Source organism: Tursiops truncatus, chromosome 10, assembly GCF_011762595.2.
Source record: "Tursiops truncatus isolate mTurTru1 chromosome 10, mTurTru1.mat.Y, whole genome shotgun sequence".
Taxonomy (NCBI): Eukaryota; Metazoa; Chordata; class Mammalia; order Artiodactyla; family Delphinidae; genus Tursiops; species Tursiops truncatus.
Window position 1 is genome coordinate 17843921 of NC_047043.1, and position 21677 is coordinate 17865597.

The window sequence follows — 21677 nt, forward strand, 5'->3', positions numbered from 1 at the left end:
CTTTTGACATATTTTTCCTTCATTCAGCCTAATAATAATAATAGCCTGATCCCATCCATAATGAAATTCTACGTCATACTTGTTAGTACATCATAGAACTTTATACCCATTGTCTGGACTTTCATGCCCATAATCTCATTAATATATATAACAATCCTGAGGGAAATTATAAATATTACTTTAAACATCTTAACATCATGTAACAGAGGCTCAGAAATATTATCTATTCCCAGCTTTACAAGGCTGGTAAACAAGTGAAGGGTACTAGAATTCCTTCTAGTACATCTGCCGCTACTCCTCCCAAAAGCCTTGCCCTAGTAACCACACTCCCATTGGTTTTTCCTAGAATTACTTCAATATTTATGTAAGAACACATGATTTAGCACTTGAAGACTAGCTTGCATTTCTCTGTAATGAAGTTCCTGATGCTTTCGCTCTTAAATTATATTTTAAAGTCCTCAAAAAGCAGCATCTTTTGTGCCAGCCCTTAACACCACACACAGAGTATTAGTGGGTAATGGGTGGAGGTACAAAAATGACACTCCTTTGCCTAATAGAATATCTGTTACCCTTTGCAGATCTGGATCGTTCTTTACTAGATCCTCTTGCCTCTACTTCCTGACTTTTTGTTTCCGCCTCAGATCCCTACCTGTTCACCTGCAGTGATTCAACTACCCAACAATCTTTGATGTTTGGCTTATACCCATGTGATCCTTTTGCCGAAGATCACTCTCAACTACAGCAGCTGTAGTCGAGGCCTTCTGACCACAACGGCACAACTAAGTACCCTTTCTGGGCATGTGTCGATGTTACTTAATTGGTAAAGTTGTAGCTATTCGTGGGGCAGATAAGCGTTCTAAGAAAATGGCTTGACAGAAGAGCTAAAAGAAGTTGTTTAGAATTATCAAAGTCTATCGTACTTGTTTTGCCTTGTTGGGAGAAGAGAACTTCTTTTGCCCAGAACAGGTCTCCGCCACCCAGAGGTAAAATGGCTGATGCAACCCAGCAAAGCAGAAACAAATTTGAGTTATACTGAAATGGGTTAGTGGTTCTAATTCTCCACTGGTCACTGCTGGTTACACTAGGAAAAAACATCTATGCAATTAAATACACAATTGATATTGAAAGGTCTTTGTCATAATAGCCAAGAGTACTAGTACGACAAATTTGGCTAGGTTTCAGAGTGCAAGCTCACAGCTAGCTAGCAGGACTCAAAAAAGATGCAGACAAATGTGTAACGACTGCAGTTACAGGGAAACTCCCATAATTATCACTTAAGGAGAACAAGTCTATTCTTAAAATAGTCTCTCAGCTGAAATGATTCTATTTTAGTCTGTAGCCCCCAGGAAGTTCTAGATAGTAACAAGATATTTGATATGAGCAGAGCTCTACCTAATTCTTAAGCCCAATTTTCCCCTCTCGATGAGGATACTGAGAGCATTTTATAGCATTTCCGTGTTATAACCACCAAGAGATAAGAGTCTTCTCTCTTAAAATATGCAAGAATCAATGAAAGGGTAAGGGCCATGCCCAGCATCCCATGTAAAGGAGGAAATTTTGACATGGCTGGTTTGCCATGGTCATGAGGCTGCTCTATACATTTTGTGACCCCCCCCCCCCAAAAGTTTAGGACACCAGTTTCCGAGAGATGTGCACTCTAGACATCCTGCCAGCGTTGCTGACTCTATTCCTTTGCCTCCACTCTATTCTTGAATCCCCTTGCAGGCACCAGTGTTAGCTCTCAAGGAAATCAGAAAACGGGTGTAACCACTGACTCAGGCAACTCCTGAGGCAAGAGTGGAGTTTTCTGTAATGAGCAGATCGGGGTCCCCACGGATACTGCAAATCTGCGCTAGCCTGTTACTAGTTTCATCGAAATGTGTGCTAATCGTGTCACTGCGTTTTCTTGCCACCCTGCCCCATCTCTCCCTTGCTAGGCCACTCTGGCTGACACAGTAAACGATGCCACCTTCACAGCCGGGTGCCCTAGCGATTGATCCGCAGAGGATCCCCGTCAGCACAACCGCCACCCGGGATACCCAAGCTCTTGGCTCTGTCGTTCTAGAGACCCCGGCGTCGACGGTGGGGCCCAGCGGGCTTTGGGTCTCCGAGATAATGCACTTCGCACTAGAACCTTCTCAGGGCTCCTAGGTGTGGCGCCCGGCGGTGCGCGCGAGAGCTCCCTGGGGTGGGGGAGGGGGGCTTGCGCAGCCCGAGCCCAGTAGCCGCTGCCCCGGCGCGCCGTCGTGGGTCGCCCTTTCCAGCTGCTGCCGAGGCCAGGTCCGCAGCCATGTCGCGGTTCTGCCGGCGCAAGTACAAGAGCGGGGACTTGGTGTTCGCCAAGTTAAAGGGCTACGCCCACTGGCCGGCCAGGATCGAGCAAACGGCCGAGGCCAACCGCTACCGAGTGTTTTTCTTCGGGACCCACGATACGGCCTTCCTGGGACCCAAGCACCTCTTTCCGTACGAGGAGTCCAAGGAGAAGTTCGGCAAACCGAGCAAGAGGAGGGGCTTCAGCGAGGGGCTGTGGGAGATCGAGAACAACCCCGCCGTCCAGGCTCCTGGTTACCAGTTCGCCCAGGGGAAGAGCTGCGGCGAGGGGCCTGAGCCCGAGCCGGAGGCCACCGAGGGCTGTGGGGACCCGGAGAGCCACACCAACGGCGGCGGCGGCGCCGAGCCGGGGGAGCCGGGCGTCGACCCGCCGGCCGAGGAGGAGAACGAAAAGGGGCCACTGAAGAGGAGCGCCAGGGACCCGCCGAAGGACATCCCCAAGCGTCCCAAGGAGGCTGATTCGGAAGAAGGGGAGGAGATGGTGGAGGCGGCCACCGCGGCGGGGGATGCGAAGCCGCTCCTCGTGGAGCCAGAGAACGGGCCGCCGCCGGGGGAGCAGGGGCGGGAGGAAGAGGCTGCTGAGAGAGAGGCCGAGGCCCCGGGCGTCGGAGGCCGTGAGAGCCAGTAGTCACCAAAGTTTACAGAAGAGCCCCCGCCCCGTTCCTGCTGCGGCCTGGCTGTTACTGGGGGAACTGGCCACGGCCTGCAAACTGGCACCCCGCTCTCCACCCACTCTCCCTTTCCACCCCCGGCCCTTGGGGACTGAGCTGGATGCGGCAGGCCACCAGGCCCTCACTTCTGTGCCCTTACACCACTGGGATCTGAGTCGGGGCCTCTGCTCCCTGGGATGAGATGAGACCACTGTGCCCCCTCCCTGCCTGCAACTGTTTGCCAGCGCTTCCGTTGGGGCCTGGACCAGCCGTTTCCCCCTCATGACATCCCTCCGCCCCTCCCCTCGGGCATTATGGAGCTCCACTTTGGAATCAGGGCTGGGAGTGTCGGAAGGGGTGAAGGAGGAGCAGGGGGTACTTCCAGGGGCCTGCCAGGGACACCCCTCAAACTGTGGTGGGGCGGGGGTGGCGTCTCCTTGAACTCCTGTCCACTCCTCCCAGGCCTATTGTATCGGAGGCCTAGTTGCTGAGAAAGTGGGACAGCTTATGCGGGAGGGGTCTCCCTTTTGCCGACCCAGGGAATTATGGGAGTTGTAGTTTTCCATCACATAATTTGGGCACTTCCAAGTTGTTTGTGCAATCATAAATTTAGCTTTGACTAGCTTTTTGGATTGGAAGGTTGAGGAGCATCTGTCCCCATTTAGATCTTTAGAGCCACACAGGATGTTCTGAGAAGACCCCTGGCCACCCCTCTTCCTCTTCCCACAGTTCAAGGCCACCCTACAGTCATATACATCACCCAGGCATAAAAGAAATGGGCATGCCTCCATCCTGTTCCTAGCTCTGCCGTTGCTACCCCATTTCTGAGATGAACTAGGAGGTTCCCTTTCTACTTGGGGTTTGATGACTTGTTTTGTAGTTAAGGTTCGGTCAGTGTTCCTTTGCAGTGTCACTTCCCATTCATATCCCCCAACGTGGTCCCCTCAGTACTGTCACCAGATCTGATATGTAACTGGCTCAGAAGACAGAGGGAAACACGGGGCCCCTCCCCACCTCCTCCTAGTGGTCTCTCTATGCCTTCCTTCATCTTTGGTCTCTTTCACCCCTGCCCTTCTCCCTTGGGCTCTGATAAAAAATTGTTGACTGTAGCTTTGGAAGTTTAGATCTGAATTCTTTCAGTTCTAAGGAAATAAAACACGTTGATTACTTTAAACAAATCTCGGGTCTATTCCTTTGGTTTCTGAAGAATTGGCCCTTAAATGTAACGATCCTCTTGTTTTCTATACATCCTATGTTAAAAGCAATTATTTGTAATGTACAGGTGTCTTTTAGAATCACCCTCGATAAACCTTTGTTATCTTAAGGTCTGTACCCTTCACTCTGTCTGTGATAATCACTGCCACTGATTAGAATGAACAGAAATAAGTCAACTTAAGATGTTTGAATGGTGACACCTGGGACAGTAACTGAGTTTCTAATACTGTACATGCTTTGCCAAACAACAGATTTGGTCCTTTTGTTGTTGCTGCTTTCCCAGATCTTCTCACTACTCTTCTCCAACACCTTTTACAGGAGAAAAAAGGCAGTTGCTTTTTATTTCCAGTTCTTAAAATAAGGTAGTAGCTGCAGAATATTTTGTATCTTTTCAATGCTTTGTGCAAATATCTGGGGATATTTAGATCTACTTAATGATAATCACATGCTGGGTTCCAGTTTCTGTATTTGTCAACAGTGCATGCATGCAGAGACTTACTAAATACTGGAGTCCTTCTCACAGAACATGTCAGGCCATCGCTAACCAGCAGGGTTAGCAACGGAAGACAATCCTATTTTTCTATCCCTGTATAAAATGGTATTATTTTATTCCAACACAGACACATCAGATGAATCCTTGCTTTTCAACTACTGCTGTTACAATAATGTTAATACTAAGAGTTACTATTCAATGAACGTTTACCATGTGCTGAGAAGAATGGCCTCATTCAATCATTGTAATCTGGCAAGGTAGATATTAGTATTCAAATTTCCCATTGGAAGCAGCTCTGGTTCAGAGAGGTTAAGTGATTTTTCTTACACTTCACAGAACAGTCAAGATTCAAAGACAGACTTTGCTGGTCCAAGCCTAAGCTTTTTCCCCTGAATTGCACATTTAGAAAGCACTAACCATGAAATCAGAAGTTAAAAAAAAAAAATTATTTTAGTATCAATAACAAGTAATCATGGGAGTAGTTTATATTGAGTCTCTAAAAGTGAGTCAGGCTGTATACTATACTCTACACATAATGTCTTTATTAATACAACTACTCAATTAGGTACCTACTATTATCTCTGTTTCAAAGCTGAGGGAGCTGCAGTTCAGAGTTGTTAAGTATTTTCCCAAGGTCAGACAACTAGTAAGTGAACCAAAATTCAAAGGCAGGTCTTTCTCATTCTAATCAGAGGTGTTTTGTTTTATTACATTTTATCGTTTGCTATTGTATAAAACTTCCTATTGAGTAAAATGGGAGTACTTGCCCTCTACTATTTTGAAGTGAACGTTTAGAAATTTGTGTGGCAAAGACTATATTAGCAAACATTGCTTGTGGCGTGTAAGAAAAATCATTTGGGGCATCTGACAGTTGTCATTAACTGACTTCGGGAAGTGATGAGGACAATAGCACATTCAGTATTTTTCAAGGAGTTTGTGACTGTAAGAAGTTTGAATGTGGGCCGTATATTTGCCACAGACACAGGCATGTGATTTTGATGAGGTTTTCATGGAGGCACATCTTCCGAAATGATTCAATAACCCGAAAGGTAGAAAATGAAATCACTACCATTTGAGTCTTTCTCTTTGTATTATTTCTTTCTTCCTTTTTTTTGTTTCAAATGTTGAAGATAGGAAAATTTAGTGTTTATTAGGGAGCAGCACACACTTGCCTTCTTGGTGACTATAATATTGTAGTTAAATGGTGATCTAAATACTAGTACATCTAAAGAATGATTCACAGAGTTAGTAAACACAAATAAGACCCAGTAAAGAAAGGGAAACATGGAAAATCTGTATTCTCAGCCCTCTTCTCCTGGGAAGTAGACCCTATATGTATGCTTTGGTGGCCAAGAAATGTTTTGTACAGACTGAAAAAGATGCTGTTTCCTTAAATTTTCTTTAATTTTAAAATTCTCCTTGATTCCAGTGCTGTTTTTTGTTTTCTTCTGAACAATATGTGTCTCAGTGACAAAATGACTGATGAAGAATTAGTTACTTTACCGAACAAAGAGCGCCGCCTGGCCTTTTGCTAATGCTGTGTTGGGGGTATTCAGATATGTTCATGAATGTTCTGAAGATCATGTTTAAGCGTTCCACGTAAATGTGTGTTCATCATGTTGTCAGTGATCTGCAGACACATTTAGCATTCTGGTTTCTGTAACTTTCCAAGTATTTGATATTTCACACAAACATCACAGATAATGTCACTCTGGCAAGGGATTAAGATGCCACTGAGGGTTGTAAATTTTGTTTCCTTTTTTCAGCTCTCACCCCTCTGCAAATTCTCATCCACGGTGCAGGTGCAGATTCTTCCTTGTGGTTTGTATGTCCATTTTATGTTTCCTGAAAATGTGGTAGATATTCAGGGCACATAGAGCATCTTCACTTCATTGTCAACACTCTTGTCAAAGAAAAGCTTCTGCTACACATGCTAAGCACACGTGCTGCTCCTTGTGTTTAGACGGAGCTGCCTCTCTCTTTGAACCTGGCCAACTAAAGGTAAGAGCCACCCCTGTGTGTTCCTGGAGCACTTTATACTCACACTGATCATATTCTACCTTCTTGTTTACTTTTTGCCCTTTCACTAGACTAGAGGAGAAAGAAAATATGTTTCATTAATATTTTATCTCCATTCCCAAAACATGTTAATAAGTGCATAATAGAGATTTTTGAAGTGCTTCAAAGCCTGTTATCAAATACTCCTTATAATCATGGTGATGGAGTAAAAGTCATAGGTGAGGTTGAACACATTCTCACTCTGAAAACAAGGAGGCAGTGTATACTGGCCCATAGACTAATGACACATGCAGGTTGGGTTGATTTTGTATCCATATAAGTAGCTTCCTAAATTAATTAGGTGACTTGAAGAGCATTGACAATTCTCAGAGATCCAGAGAAATCTTTGCTCTCTGATGCCAAAGCGACGCTATTTATTTTATCTAGGTTTTCTCAATATTTGAGTCACTTGTTAAACCACATAAATCAGGGCATCGTTTGCATAATACCTCAGCCCCCAGGTAGGCAAGAGAAGATTCTGGTTGCAGCCTTCTTCAGACAGGAGCCATATATTAACCATTCAGCCCAAAATTTACAACAATAAAATGTGAGTATGCCAAGGAGAACTTGGATCTTCCCTTCCTTCAGCCTCTTATGGTGTAGACACCTCACCCAGTGTCAACATCTCTAAGAATTTAATGTATTTAAAGGAACGGGATCTATTCACCACTCTCACAAGCCAACTCTCTGGCTTATATATAAACACTTATCTTTCCCACTCTTGGTGGAAATATTGATCATATTAGACTTTGAGATCTCTAAAATAGAGACCTCCCAAGTGGTTTTCTAGAGTAACTCTGACATCAGACGATTTTCTCTTTGTGGTCTGATTTTACACGTAAACTTCAGCTTCACTGAAATGGTCTTAAGAATGCCAGAGGATACACAGAAAAAATCATGGCAAAAGGCTCCAGATGGCCAGAGGCAGCTTGGGGCATATGTTGCTCAGGGGCAGTCCTAGTCATAGCACGCCCAACCCTTTGGCATGGGGACCAGTGAGTAACAACAAACTCCACCTACTTCCTGTCCTGGTGTGTGGTCAGTGCCTGAGAACTATGGGTCATTCGGTGAGTGCTGTTTTCTCTCTTGTTTTTATCACTTTGGGACAAGCTCTTCTTTCTGCCCAGAAACTGACAGCTCTACTCCCTTCTTCCCTGATGAGCTTCCCCTAAATTACTGCTTCAGAATTAAGTATCACTCCAGTGTGTCCCAGTCAGATCCTGGCTTCCCTACTTCATTTCCATTTACTCCACTGTTTTATGCTCAGTAAACAAGTAAAAATTCCTTTACTCGTTTGTATCAACCAACAGGGTGTACCTTCTATATAGACAGAAACTATGATCATTTTGTTTATTCTAAGAACCTAGCAAGGTGCCTAGTTTATATTAGGCACCCAATAAATGGTTTTCATAAAGAGATACATGAATGAATGACTAAACCCTTCTGTCCCTCCTCACCCTCATCCCAGCCCTCAGAGGAAAATTTGGGGAATTTTGTCATATAATAATGTCATGTCATGTTTGTAACAAAACACAGGGAGGGTAGTCTAAGGATTTTTTTTTTTAATGGGTGTGTACCATTTTTAAATAAGATTGTTTTGTTTTTATTTATAGGTAGGTGTTGGTCTCATAAAATAACAAACCTTAGCAATACTGAAGCCCAAGGAGGATGAATCAAACTATCTAAGGTGGACATCTGAATCTGAGTGTGAGGAAGCATATTAAACACAATCTCCAGATCCTTAAGTTATATATTTTTTTTAGTAATTTGATGCTTCATTATAAACTTCCTTTAATGCAGGAGGCAGCTGGGTGCCACCCGGCTTTGGAGCTACCCCAACTTAGATGTAATTTCTGGCTCCACTATTTAAGAACTGTGTGATCTCAGTTTCCCTCAACTACAAGTTGTGATCATGACTTTCGTGTGACAGGTTTGTTGTGTGAAGCCAAATAGCTCATATATGTTAAAATGTCAAACAGGACCCAGCACAAAATCAGCATTCTATACATGTAAATTCACTTTCTTTCCATGTAGTCCAGAGAACTCACCATACCATTTGAAATAAGTAGAGCCTAATGCATCACTTTTATTTAGGAAAACACTGGCGGCCTCTGTCTGATGCCCAAGCAGCTTCCTGGTTGTGATAATCCTGTGTTTACCCTGTCCATAGACAGAGAGAAACTGAAATCTTATCCTCCCATTTACTCATATGGCCCTTCAACTTGGTTCTTTAAATTCCCTCACTGTTAGCTGAATTATTTTGTGCAAACATGACCCATTTTAAATATTTCTCTCTTTTAGCATAACTCATCCAGCCTGTGGCCAGTTTTATTGCTTCTGTTATTTCCCTGGGATCCACTTACTGTTTTCCAGTGGGTATTTCTTCATTGCATCTCCTCCAGTACCTCACAGTCCTGTTTTTTTGCATCTGTGGATATAGCCATTGTATCGCTCTAATTGTGTCTTGGCTCCCTCACCTTTTTGCCAGAGTTATCTGTTCACGCATAATTTTAATGAGCTGCTCAGTTGGATTACTGAAAGGCATCGGAGTGTCACGAGGGACGGACCATTCTATCCAGAAGCTCTCTCAGGTTTCATGTCCTCCTGTGATTTACCAAGTGTCACTTAATTTTGCTTTTTTTTTTTTTTTTTTCACACCCTGGCCAACTCTTCATCACAGTCATTACCCACCTCTCTGGGTGATCTACTTAACACTTCGTTAAAAAATATGTTCAGCTCAGCTACTTTCTCACTGCTCATCACTTGTCAACAAGACCTGCTTTTTCCCTTCCACTCATGATTCTCCTGGTGCTCAGAATTTGTCAATCATTCCTTCTGCCCTTGGTGCAGTTTCTTCATGTGTTCTCCTCGGTGGCATTTGTATTTCAGCCTGTGCCTACCATCAACTTCTATTCTTTTCTTTTCATCCTTGTTTTTCCCCTTGGAGGTTGAGATAAAAGCACTAATTTTAGTCAGTGAATACTTTGATGACTACACCTCAAATATCCTTTAAAATCAAAAATAGAAAAAAGACAAGAGTCACTGTTCCATGGTGTGAGAACCACTGTTTTTTTTCTTTTAAAAATTACAATCTGCAGAATTCTCAGAAACAGAGTAACAGCTTGGCTTTCACAGTTTTGGGTTTGTTAGAGGTGGGTGCTGAAGGGGAAAGCATTCTTGCTACAAATAAGTGGGTGTGGCTGCATCGCCCCAGGCCCTGTGGAGAGCACTGGGGACAGAGCTGTCAGTAAGACAGATAAGCTCTCTACCCTCAGGAAGCTTATGTTCTATGGGAAAAATGGACAAATAGACAAGGAATAAAACAGTAACTTCAAAATGCAATAATACTGGAGTGTGAACAGAGGATGATTGCATGAGGAACGTATATTCTCAATTATGTTAAAGTTAAACTTGGTATATTGTAAGGCTCTTAGGAAGTCTGTGGCTCATTTCAAATTAAACTGTTTTATCAAAACTAAATATTTCTGTCCTACTGTGAATTCACAGCACCGGTGCTTGTACTTACTAAGGTTGCTCAGTCTTTCTAATGCACAGAAAGAGATCCCAGAGATGTTCATGCAGTAAACAATCCTATATGTGTTCAGTAACAACAAAAACAAAATAGCACCCATTTATTGAGTGCGTACTATGTGTTAGGGCTGGAGATATATCACCAAACAGTATAAACAGAGTACCTGGCTTCTTGGTGCTTCCATTTTATCAGGTAGAGAAAGGCAATTAAGACTATACTTAACAAATAAGGAAACTATATTTTATGTTAGAAAGATAAATACCACTGGAAAAACAAAGCAAGGTAAGAAGGGCTGCACAAGGGAAATTATGTAATATAAGTAGGGCAGTGAGGGTGGTGGCCAGGTTTAGATGTGCACCTGGGGCTTTCACTTTCCCTGCCCTTCCATTTGTCACATCAGAATGTAAGTGTGTAGAGTGGCATCCTTATGTAGATGACTTTGAATTGATATAATTATGAAAATATAAATAATCCACAAACTCAAATACTCATTATTTATAGTAAGTTACTAGTGGTACACCTCACGGCAGAGAAGAAACAAATCCTATAATATTTGAAATGAGAATTGTTGCCCAAGAGCACGTTTTGTGTATTTATCGTACATATCCATGTGGCATCTTTTGCACTGTGGTATAGACCAAGATTTTATCTTTATGCCATTTAACATTTTATGTGTTTTTTTTTCTCCCCAAATACAAAATACTCAACCACGGGGGCCGTGAAATGTTCCGTATCTTCTGCGATACCTAGGAGAGCACTTCACAAAGAATCATCCAGGGGCTTCCCTGGTGGCACAGTGGTTGAGAGTCCGCCTGCCGATGCAGGGGACACGGGTTCGTGCCCCGGTCCGGGAAGATCCCACATGCCAGGGGGTGGCTGGGCCCGTGAGCCATGGCCGCTGAGCCTGCGTATCCAGAGCCTGTGCTCCGCAACGGGAGAGGCCACAACAGTGAGAGGCCCCCGTACCGCAAAAATAAATAAATAATCATCCATTTTTATCAATTAATTTAAATGAATGGGGTCAAAAGTAGGTAGATGTTAGCAACACACCTCAGTATCCTGAGAGTTCTGTGCACATGTGAGATAAGTTTCATGTGCAATGCCAGTCACAGTGGAGGCTGGATGCCAATGTAACCTGATGGAGTATTCATGAGGCACATGATGACTGCATGCCTATAGATTAAGGTTTGCAGGGTGCGTATGTTTGTCAGAACAGATCCCTATCCCGGTCTTTACTAGCTAATATCCTTGAGTAATTCACACTGGAGTATGCATAGGGAGGGAAGTATGTGTGCAGGTGGGGAATACCCTAGAGATAAATTTTTATTGTAACTCTCAAGGTCAGATTTTTACTTAGATTGCATAAGGATAGGTTGAATTGTTAGTGTTAAGTCATCTTAGGTTTTGAAAGCCATTTTTTTTTTCTGGCCCAGAATCTGAATTGTTGTTTCATGGCGGAACAGAGTTAGGAATGGATATAATAGATATAAATCAAATATGTTTCCAGGGTCCTATTTTCTGTTCAGTCTCCCAAGGAGAGGCTTGTAGTATCCTGGGTTTTTGTAAAACATACTTGAAATGCCAATCTTTTAGATGAACAGTATAAGCCTGGGTTGGGTGATGGTGCAGAGTGTGCAGAGATAGATTTAGGAAAAGTTAAAAGCCTCCTTTCACACTAGAGAGAAAACCAATAGTTTTGCTCTTTCCACTTGATTGGCATTTGTAACAACTGCTCACCTGTTAGCAGGCATTGCTTTGGGTCTGAATGTCAGAGCCTTGGAAACAGTCCACAGTAAGCTTCCTTGGTGAGGCAGAAAAGGGCTGCTAGGCCACGTCAATTCATAAGACAGCTGAGTATCCCCCTTCTCATACTTCTTATGACTGTCATGAGAAATGGACACTCTAACTATGTTTTAATCACATTGATGTGTGTGTGTTTGAATGCCAAGCAGATGTCACTTAGTGCAGGTCCTCTGTAATATTTCTCACTCTGGGGGTTAAAAAGAGGGAGAGAGAATGAGGAAGATTTTATTTTACATCCCAAGTGCTAAGCGTGGAACAACAAAAAAACCCAAAACCAAAACACAGCCCACTTTCTCCCCCTCAGCCCTCCTCGCCTCCCTCAGAAAACATCACCTATGTTGGTTCCCAGAAACAAATATTACACCGGGCAAGAGAACGATCCTCTGGCCCTTTGATTGTATTCACCCTAGGAACTGGTTAAGGAGATTACCTCAAAGCCAAATATAAATAATAACGAACATGTTAAAAATGGTGGACAACAAATGGCCCCCAAACCTTCACGTTGACAGCATTGCCATGTGTGTTATCACGGAGAGTCGAAGAGAAACTTCCTTCATAGAAGCTGCATATTTAATCTTTTTTTTTTTTTTTTCCTGATCTTGTGGGACCAGGATGGATACCACGTATTTATCAAATTTGAAAAACAAACAAACAAACCTCAAGCCACAGATGGTTAATGGCAAGGTGCCTCATGCTACACTTGAAGGGCTGTCTTAGCTGCTCAAATGAAGAGATGCCCTCAAGAATTATATCGCAAAAATAATTAGCATAGTGTGTATCTGCAGGGCTGCTCTTTCTGCATTTTGCCTCTCTGGCTCAGGAGGACAGACAGTGGTGTATTCCTCCTGCTGCCACCACCTCCCTCTAATAATGGCCATTATTCATAGCAGGGCACTTGAGGTCACTGGTGTGTTCTTTGTGCACAGGACCCTGCTATTCATCCTGTACCATCCCCTAGATTGTGAGCTATGGCAAACGGATTAGAAAACCAGTTTGTTCTTTGTATATGAGATGTAGATTTGACCTTGTGTTGTCCTTCTGCGTCTTCTATGATCTCGCAAACCGTAGACACGAGACTTTCAAGCAGCCTTGTAAAAAAATCTCCAACTGTGCTTTGGTTTTGAGTTTAAATCATAGTATTCCAATCATTTGTTGGTTTTGCTCTAAAGATGCCTGGGGCATCCAGCTGCAGCTGAGAGGGCAGACTCCTCATTGTTAGTAATTAGAAGGAGCCTGCTAGTGATTCAAGGTAGCTCAGAATTCATACATTTTTTTTTTTAAACCAAATGTGTTAGTGAGATGTAGTTTGCTGAATTCATTGTAGCTGTCTGGCTGCCTTTTTAACCTTGCTGCCCTGCTCACTATACATGCAGTCAGTCACCAAAGACCCTGGTTCCCTGTTGTGTTCCTGAAGCCTGATAAAATGCATCAAATATTAGCTGAACCTCCTGGTCTTCCTCGCTGTTGGTCACCATCTCTGAGATTTCAGCTACGTTGACATAGCTATACATTGAAATAACTTTCTAACATTTAATATGTGCGCTTGGGTTCGGTAGGCACAGAATAAATGCCTAATGAATTAATAAATGATTGAATGAAAGGATGTTGCTTACGGTATTTTGAAGAGTTATTATTTTTTCTAAAGAAATTGAACGGTAGAAGATTGCCGAATCTTGCACACCCAAGGAACACTTCTCAGAGAGGCAAAATTCTATGGCTTCTTTTCTGTTTTTGCTTAGTTACTGTGTAAGGGGCACCTAGATACATAAAATAGTTTCACTGTACCTAAGGTCTCATTTCAGGAGTTATTTTATTGTCACTAAAGAAGGTATTAATAGTCATTAGCAATTGGTCTCTGCTTTGAATACTGACTTTCTGAAAATAGACAGTGATGCTATTTCAGGGAAAAAAATCATTTTAGCAGTATAACCAGGAAACACTGGGCGGCATAGCAAATTAATGGATGTCTCACATTGAATAAAATGATAAGGTAATTTGTGATCATCTCAATTAGTAACTTCATTACATAAATTCCAGAGCTTAAGGTTGAGGTAGACAAGTTAGAATCATTGAAACATTTATGAATTGTTTACATTTTCATTTGGGTAACGTCTATATATCTTATGAGCTCTTCTATTAAAAATAAAACTTTACTCAGCTTTCTTGATCTAAATATGCTGGCATAATTTATCTAGAATTTAAATTTGGGTGGAATGGAACCAAATTGCATTTTAATGTGAATATGCACAGAAATGAAAATTAATAAATTTCCTAATTAAGCTTTACTCTCAGGCCCTTTGGTTTTTTTTCTTGTGTCATTAACCTTTTGAATCCTTATTGGGATGATGAACAGTTACTATAAATCATAAACAGAAATTGAAGCTAAAGATATAGAGAATGAAAGTAGAATTGTCATAAGAGAAAAGTGGGAGAGGGAATTTGGGGAAATTCTTTGGAGCCAAGCAAAATGATCAGATTTTGTATAGTCTGGATGTGACTGTGATGCCAGGGCAGGTCCTGTTCTCACTGGTGAACCCTGGTGAGCCACTCAGAGCTCACTGTGCTGTGCCTCATGCCTTATCCAGGAATTCTGTTAGCATTTTCAGGTAAACCCACCAGAGACACTTATTGAGAAATTTGGGGGAAATCAACCACAGAAGTATTTTTATGTAAAATTATGCCATGTCCCTCAAGAAGAACAAATTTTTCTACGCACGTATAGCAGCAAGCATTTACATAGTTTCAAAAAAAATATTTTTTTCAGAGCCCCAGCTTTCTTGATGATAAAATACTTCCACCTCCCTTTCTAAGGTGATAATAGTAAAAAGTTGTGCTTTTTCCCCTCATGGTAGCAAGTTATAAATTTACATTGGAAATTTATAAGAAAGAATTTCTGAAAGCTGTAGATTAGCATTTATAGCTTCACGGAAAATTTTTAAACAGCTCAACATTTGAATATTTTTGCATTAATAAGGAAGAGGGCTATTCAGTGAGATCTAAGGATGGATTATGAGTGTTAATTTACTGTTCTTTGAAAAATGAAGGAAGTGCAAACATTTAAACCAAATTCTAAAGCACTTATCCACAGTCTGTTACTTGCCTCCTGGTCAATATTATTTACAATGTACAGTTGAAGAGGCGTTAAGTTTCTTTAAACATGTGTGAAAGAAGCGTGCGATTTATGAAGGCTATAGGTGATTTATTTAAAACCCTTCCTATTCGAACAGGGAGTTAAGGGCTCATTGTTGTGATGGTAGAAAACACCCATCTTTAACCTAAATCTCCTAATGTCCCCTCTGTACTTAAAATATTTGGCAGACTTGTTTAATGTAACTGTTTCTTTTCTGGCACATAGAACTTTATTTAGTGACTGGGATAACTCATTAACCAAATCCCAGAAATAGAGTTTTCCGTGAGAGTCAGCGTTTCTAGTTTCTGATTATGAACTTTAAAAAGTGATGAGATTCTTATGAGCTTAAAGCTAGTGAGAAGAAAACCATCCACTGTCAGGGCAATGTGACTTTGCTTTCCTTACAGGGTTTAGCATGTGCCCCTAAGAAACAATGGAAAATGTAAAACATTTTAACAGAGATATTTCATTCTGCTACAAATTAGGTCAGAACCTAGTTCCTAAGTTTGAGAATTGGAACCAATTGCTGCCACTTACCATCACAAATTTCTGTCAAGGAAACGGGAAATGTGAGAATAGTGAAAATATGTGTATTTGACAGCCCTTGACAGCATTATCATAGACAGTCAACTTGACTAATGTCTTTTGTGCCATGTGTAAATGAAAGCACAGTAGATACCCTGTAAGCTCAGCCCCAAGAGTGGCTCACATCCAGACAAATGAGGCTGTGATGGTGGGTTCTGCACTTCAGCATAAATCAGGGTGGGTGTTTGACCACTGGTTTAGATGGGTCTGTGATACTGACCCGTAAACATGGGTGATCATCTATTGCTTAGATAAATATATAATACTGACCTCATTTCACATCTGAGTTTTTATTAAATACATCATAGTTCAGAGTAAAATTGTGAAGCCAAGAATATGTAAGAGGACAATCTTCAAGCAGCCAAAATAGATGTCAATAAAGCTCATGCTTGAGAGAATCTGTCCCTGGGACTTTGGGGATATCGTGGAGAACTATGAAGGCAGGTGGTCAGTCTGCCTTATGAGAAGACCCCAGTGTTAAGATGCTGAGGGTGTATTGTGGCGGGCCAGAGCCAAGGAGGCAGGCGAGGGAGGTTACGCTAAGTCACATGGCTCATGGGGAGTGGTGCCTCTGCAGGGCCTCTGGAAGGACCAGCATTCTCCCCCTGCCATAGCAAGTTTTCATGACCTGCGACACAGGGCTTGGGTAAGAGCCTAAAGATGACACATAGCGGCACCATATAGGGCCTTTTTCCCGTTTTTGTTCCACCCATCCTCCTGGTGGGACAAGGCAGAGGTAGGAGACCTCAGAAGAGAGAGGAGAGATAGGAGAGGCAGCGGCAGGTGGTGGCCAGCAGGGCTGAGGGCCACACTGGACTTGGGGAAGCAAAAGCATTACAGCGGCTAGAGACTGAAATTTTAAACTGAGTTAGATTAGCTTGAACTTTTAAGCAACCGATAATAGTTAAAAATGATAGAATCTGATCCAGATGACATTAAAGGACACAGAAGGGGGATTTTACGGAGCAGGTCTGAAAATAGTGGTTAGAGGGAAAAGGAAGAATCACGTTTTCATCCTGTTGAGTAAATTTTTCAATTTAACTTCATGTTCAATGCCTTTTTCTTTTCCTCAGTTGTTATGTTGAATGAATGAAGAGATGAATGAGTGAATTTGGGCCTTTGGATCATTAATCGCAGAGTTAAATGCATGTTTTTCTACATTTAAAACAAAACCAAAGCCCCAGTGAGTAAATGGTAGAAGCTTTTCTTCTCCAGGAGACAAGGAACCTATCCACAGCCTGTAACTCACAGCAGTGGGAGTGCATTCCACCCCAGCCCAACCCTGACCCTGTCCCCACTACAGTGAGCCCCCGAGAAATCGGGGAGTTGCGAATTGTGAGGGAAGACAGCTACAGCTTTCACATTTATTTCATTTAAATTGTCAAAAAAAACCATGTTTCAGAGAGCTATTTGAGTTTTGAGAAAATTAATACTCATATTGGTGTTTTCACTTTTATTAAAATTGAAAAAACAAACAACAACTCACACATTGAAAAGACAGCAATCAATTTCCCCAATAGGGAAACCAAGATTTCCAAGAACAGAAATTTAAAATCCCAATACTTGGTATTAGCACTGACGTTGCTTAAATTCCAGAAGGATTTAAATTTGACAATGTGAACTAAAATACGCCAGCTCCTTCGATGTCACAGTTGCTTAAAGTGTTACTCCAAGAAAAGCAACTGAAACTACGCATGTTGTTTGTTATTTCATGGCATAGGATATTTGCTCTTATCAGAGTCTTATTGTTTGAAAGAGAGTCTTCTTTTCTAGTGCGAATGTGAAATATCTCCTTTGGGGTCTGAGGCATGCATAAAGATGTATCATTTGCCTTTTAATGGGGGCTTTCTGGTGACTCTAAAGTTTTAAATTGTTCTATATGCATCAGGTATTCCTTACCGAATGTTCTTGCTATGTGCTCTACAAATAATGGATGGAAATAATTATAGTGAGGATGGCTTCATATGATGATGTCACTCCAGAGAAAGCCTGCACCGCAGGGAGCATTTCCAGTAAAGTATGGCAGAAACTGCAGGGTAATCAAAGTGCAAATTCCAATTTATTTAAGCAATATTGTTCTTGCTCCTCCATTTCACAAAGCTGTCCTTTCTCATTAAATTTTTGAAAGAGAAGGAATGAATTTTACCAGCATAAATCTGAATGCTAGTTGACCTTTTTGAAAACTCTGCATGGAATACTGGCATCAGCTGTCTTTTCCCACATGTGGTGACAAAGGGAAGAAATTGAGGCTTATAAGGAGTAAGCTGAATATGTGTGAGACTTGATGCCATCTAACTCAGCTTCTATTTGAAGAGAAGTTTATGTACGTCGAGGGGAGTGCATTTGTTGATGACCCCATGAAGGGCGTGTTCTGGACGGACATCCCAGGGATTGGCTTTGATTTGACCATGTTTTGCTGTCTGGCAACGAACAAATGTATGAATATAAATAGAGTTGATATCATCTGTACACTGGTGACAATTCAACTGTTAAGTGTCTTAATTTATTTAATAGCTTATTTTTTATCAGATGTTTATTAAGCATCCATGATGTATCAATTGATGACGTGGAGGGATTATAAAATCAAATTAAATGCAGTTCTTGCCCTTAACATGAAAGTAATTAGGAGGGGTCTTCTTATTAGAAGATTATAATACGGTGTGGCCAGTTTTATGATGGAGGGAGACCCAGGGTGCTGCAGGAGTGCCTAGAAGGGACCCTCACCCAGATAGGTGTGAGAAGGAGCCTTCCCAGAAATGGTGATATCTGATGTTTGATTTGAGTCTTTAATGACCAGTCGATCAGGAAGGGGTGAAGTGAAAGGGTTTGAAAGCAAAAGGACTAGAGTTTTTCAAAGCACCCAACATTATAAATAAGAAGAATGGGGAATAAAGTTCCTTTCCTTTGGCTGGGGAGGAGAACATGGAAGAATGAGGAAAGCATCTAGTGGAAAAAAGAAAACAGGAGTTTGCCCATAAAGAGTCCTGTTTTCTCTACTGTGTTTAAAATACATGAATTCTGGTGTAAAATCCAGAGTAGTTATTGACATAACTGCTCGTAGGCTCGGGCTAGAGGGGCCCTTGCTCCGGAACCCATGCTTTAGGAGGCTTTTCTTTAACAATCACACACACAAAATAAAATCATTAAAGCATGCAAGACCACCTCTGTGCTCCAGATTTAGCAGTCATTGCTGGCCCAGTTCAACACATAATCCAAAGCAGCAGCTCTTGTGTTGAATGTTCAGGGCCCAGGGAAGCACCCCTCCACAGCTGGCCCTGTGTCCACTCGAGAGGAGAAAAAATGGAAGCAATTTTCTTTTATTCATTTCTGCTAATTGACTTAAAACTTCTCAGATAATATGTATGCAATAGATTCTTGCCTAACAAAGGATAGTTTTCAAATCGGACCAAAAGAGCATCCATTTCCTTGCTTATCTTTAATGTTCTAGTTTGTAGACAAAGAACAAACTAGAATGAATTCCTAATTTGGGAATTAAGGTTTGTATTCCCAAAATTTGCACAATGAAGGCTAAGGAATATTGTACAGTATTAAATATTATATTACTAGAAAAAAATTCTCTCTCTCTCTCCCCCTTTTTCTCTTTCTCTATACACACTCACACACAATATATACACAAAAATATATACATGAAAACACATAAGCGTGATAATTTTACATTGAATGCTAAAATTTGAAAGGCTTTATTTATATGAAAATATTAAATTCTTTAAAATTACATAAAAATTTCAGCTTTATGTTAGAGCATTTTACTCTTTTGATAGTCTTTTATTAGAATTTGTCTTTTTTTTTTTTTTTTTTTTGCGGTACGCGGGCCTCTCACTGTTGTGGCCTCTCCCGTCGCGGAGCACAGGCTCCGGACACGCAGGCTCAGCGGCCATGGCTCACGGGCCCAGCCGCTCCGCAGCATGTGGGATCTTCCCAGACCGGGGCACGAACCCGTGTCCCCTGCATTGGCAGGCGGACTCTCAACCACTGCGCCACCAGGGAAGCCCTAGAATTTGTCTTTTAATTTTATAGATAACTGAATATTTTAGAAGAAAAGACTTTTTGAAAATATGAAAAAGTACTCATTTTTCATTTGTACTTATAACTTACATCTTTAATGAGTGAAACTATATTAAACTTTTGTATACTTGGAATATTTTTTAATCCTTTAGATCACTAGAACATAAATTATATAAAAATATTGATTAAAATAACATCATTAGCAATTTTGCTAAAATGAATATTATACATAAAATCTATATTTTGGTGTGCTTTTATTACCCGTTCTAAACCCACCAGATTCTAAACGGAATGCTCAAATATGCACAATGGTGATGCAATTCGGTTGTTTTTACTATTTTCCTGACTTCGTATTAAAAAACCGTAGCTTTACATGTTATGTTGATATTTTATCAATACAAAGGCATATTCTTCACAGGACATATTCTATTTATCAGTTTGTTAAATTGAGTAGTTTCTGTATATTTAGCTATATGTATGTAGGGTTCCATTTGTGTGCTTCCCCAAGCCCTGGTTATTGAAATGTCTTAAGCAAGGGAGTAGCATAACCAACACTTGAGAAAGATCACTCCAGTGGAGACAGTAAGACCAGTTAGGAAGCTGGTCTCCTTCTTTGTGGGTAATATTTCGATCTCTAGCCTGAAATTCTGAGTCAACCCCGCTCACTTCTTTCCATATTGTATCTTCAGAGAGGGTTTTGAGCCCTGCCACTATAGGTTTCCTGGCCAGTAAGTTCCCAGCTACAGGCCTATCCATTTTCAGACCAGGCATTTTTGACAGCTCAGTCACAGAGATAGATGGACTGGAAGATCTTCTGTCCTTAAGTAAAAAGAAAGCTGAGAGTCCACAGGAGCCTGTCTTGAGTTTCAAAACCCAAGCAAAACCATACAGAGTGAAGTAAGTCAGAAAGAGAAAAACAAATATTGTATATTAACGCATGTAGGTGGACCCTAGAAAAATGGTACAGATGAACCGGTTTGCAGGGCAGAAATTGAGACACAGATGTAGAGAACAAACGTATGGATGGACACCAAGGGGGGAAAGCGGCGGCGGGGTGGAGATGGTGGTGTGATGAACTGGGCGATTGGGATTGACATGTATACACTGATGTGTATAAAATTGATGACTAATAAGAACTTACTGTATAAAAAAATTAAATTAAAAAAACAAAACAAAACAAAATTTGGCCCAAAAGATAGAGATTAAAAAAAAAAAAAAAAAGTGTTGGTGGGAAAGCCCTGCAGTTATGAGTGGCAAAATAAATGAACTTCTTTAAGAGTCCTTGAACCCTCCAGCCTGACCACTGCCCCAGTGAGTCTGCAAGGTTTCCCCGGATCCTCTCAGGTTGCAGCCTTCCAGTCTGATCCACCATGGACCCCTCAGAACTCACCCCTCCAATGTCTTCAATTACAAATAGATAAGAGCTGGGTGTATTTGAGATGCTATTTCAAATATTCCACATAGGTTCATTTCATGGGGAGAAGGGAATTATGAGGACAGAAAGCAGAGGTTATTTTTTTTTTCCAAAGCACTTTTCATTCTGGTTTCAACTTCAAATTGAATGAGAAATCTGCCTACTGTCAAGCTGAAATAAGATGTAGAATTCATCCTAAGCAAGAGCCAGGGATTCTAATTATAGTTCTTCTTGGACTTACAGATTTGAAAGCTTTCTTCTCTATTTTTATCTTAAAGTGAAATACAGGAGTTAAATTTGATGATAATGCCTTGGTGACATCAAGTTTCTAAAATGGGAAGCAAATTTTGTTTAGAAAATACATCTGTAATGCTTGTATGTTTTATCATCATTGATAGGAGAATATATCTTGATGGGGATATTGAAGGTTAATGAGTACT

General features: G+C 41.4%; 1 protein-coding gene across 1 annotated transcript; it reads left to right on the forward strand.

Moving 5' to 3' along the window:
- Positions 1-2198: 2198 nt before the first annotated feature.
- On the forward strand, positions 2199-4141 carry HDGFL1 (HDGF like 1). The gene has a single exon (XM_033863673.2). It carries the CDS (start codon positions 2291-2293, stop codon positions 2957-2959), a length of 669 nt encoding a protein of 222 aa, XP_033719564.1. The 5' UTR covers positions 2199-2290; the 3' UTR covers positions 2960-4141.
- The last annotated feature ends 17536 nt before the right edge of the window (positions 4142-21677 follow it).

Excerpts from the sequence above, each read along its gene's own strand:
- HDGFL1 (XM_033863673.2), top strand. The coding sequence starts at position 2,291 with ATGTCGCGGTTCTGCCGGCGCAAGTACAAGAGCGGGGACTTGGTGTTC.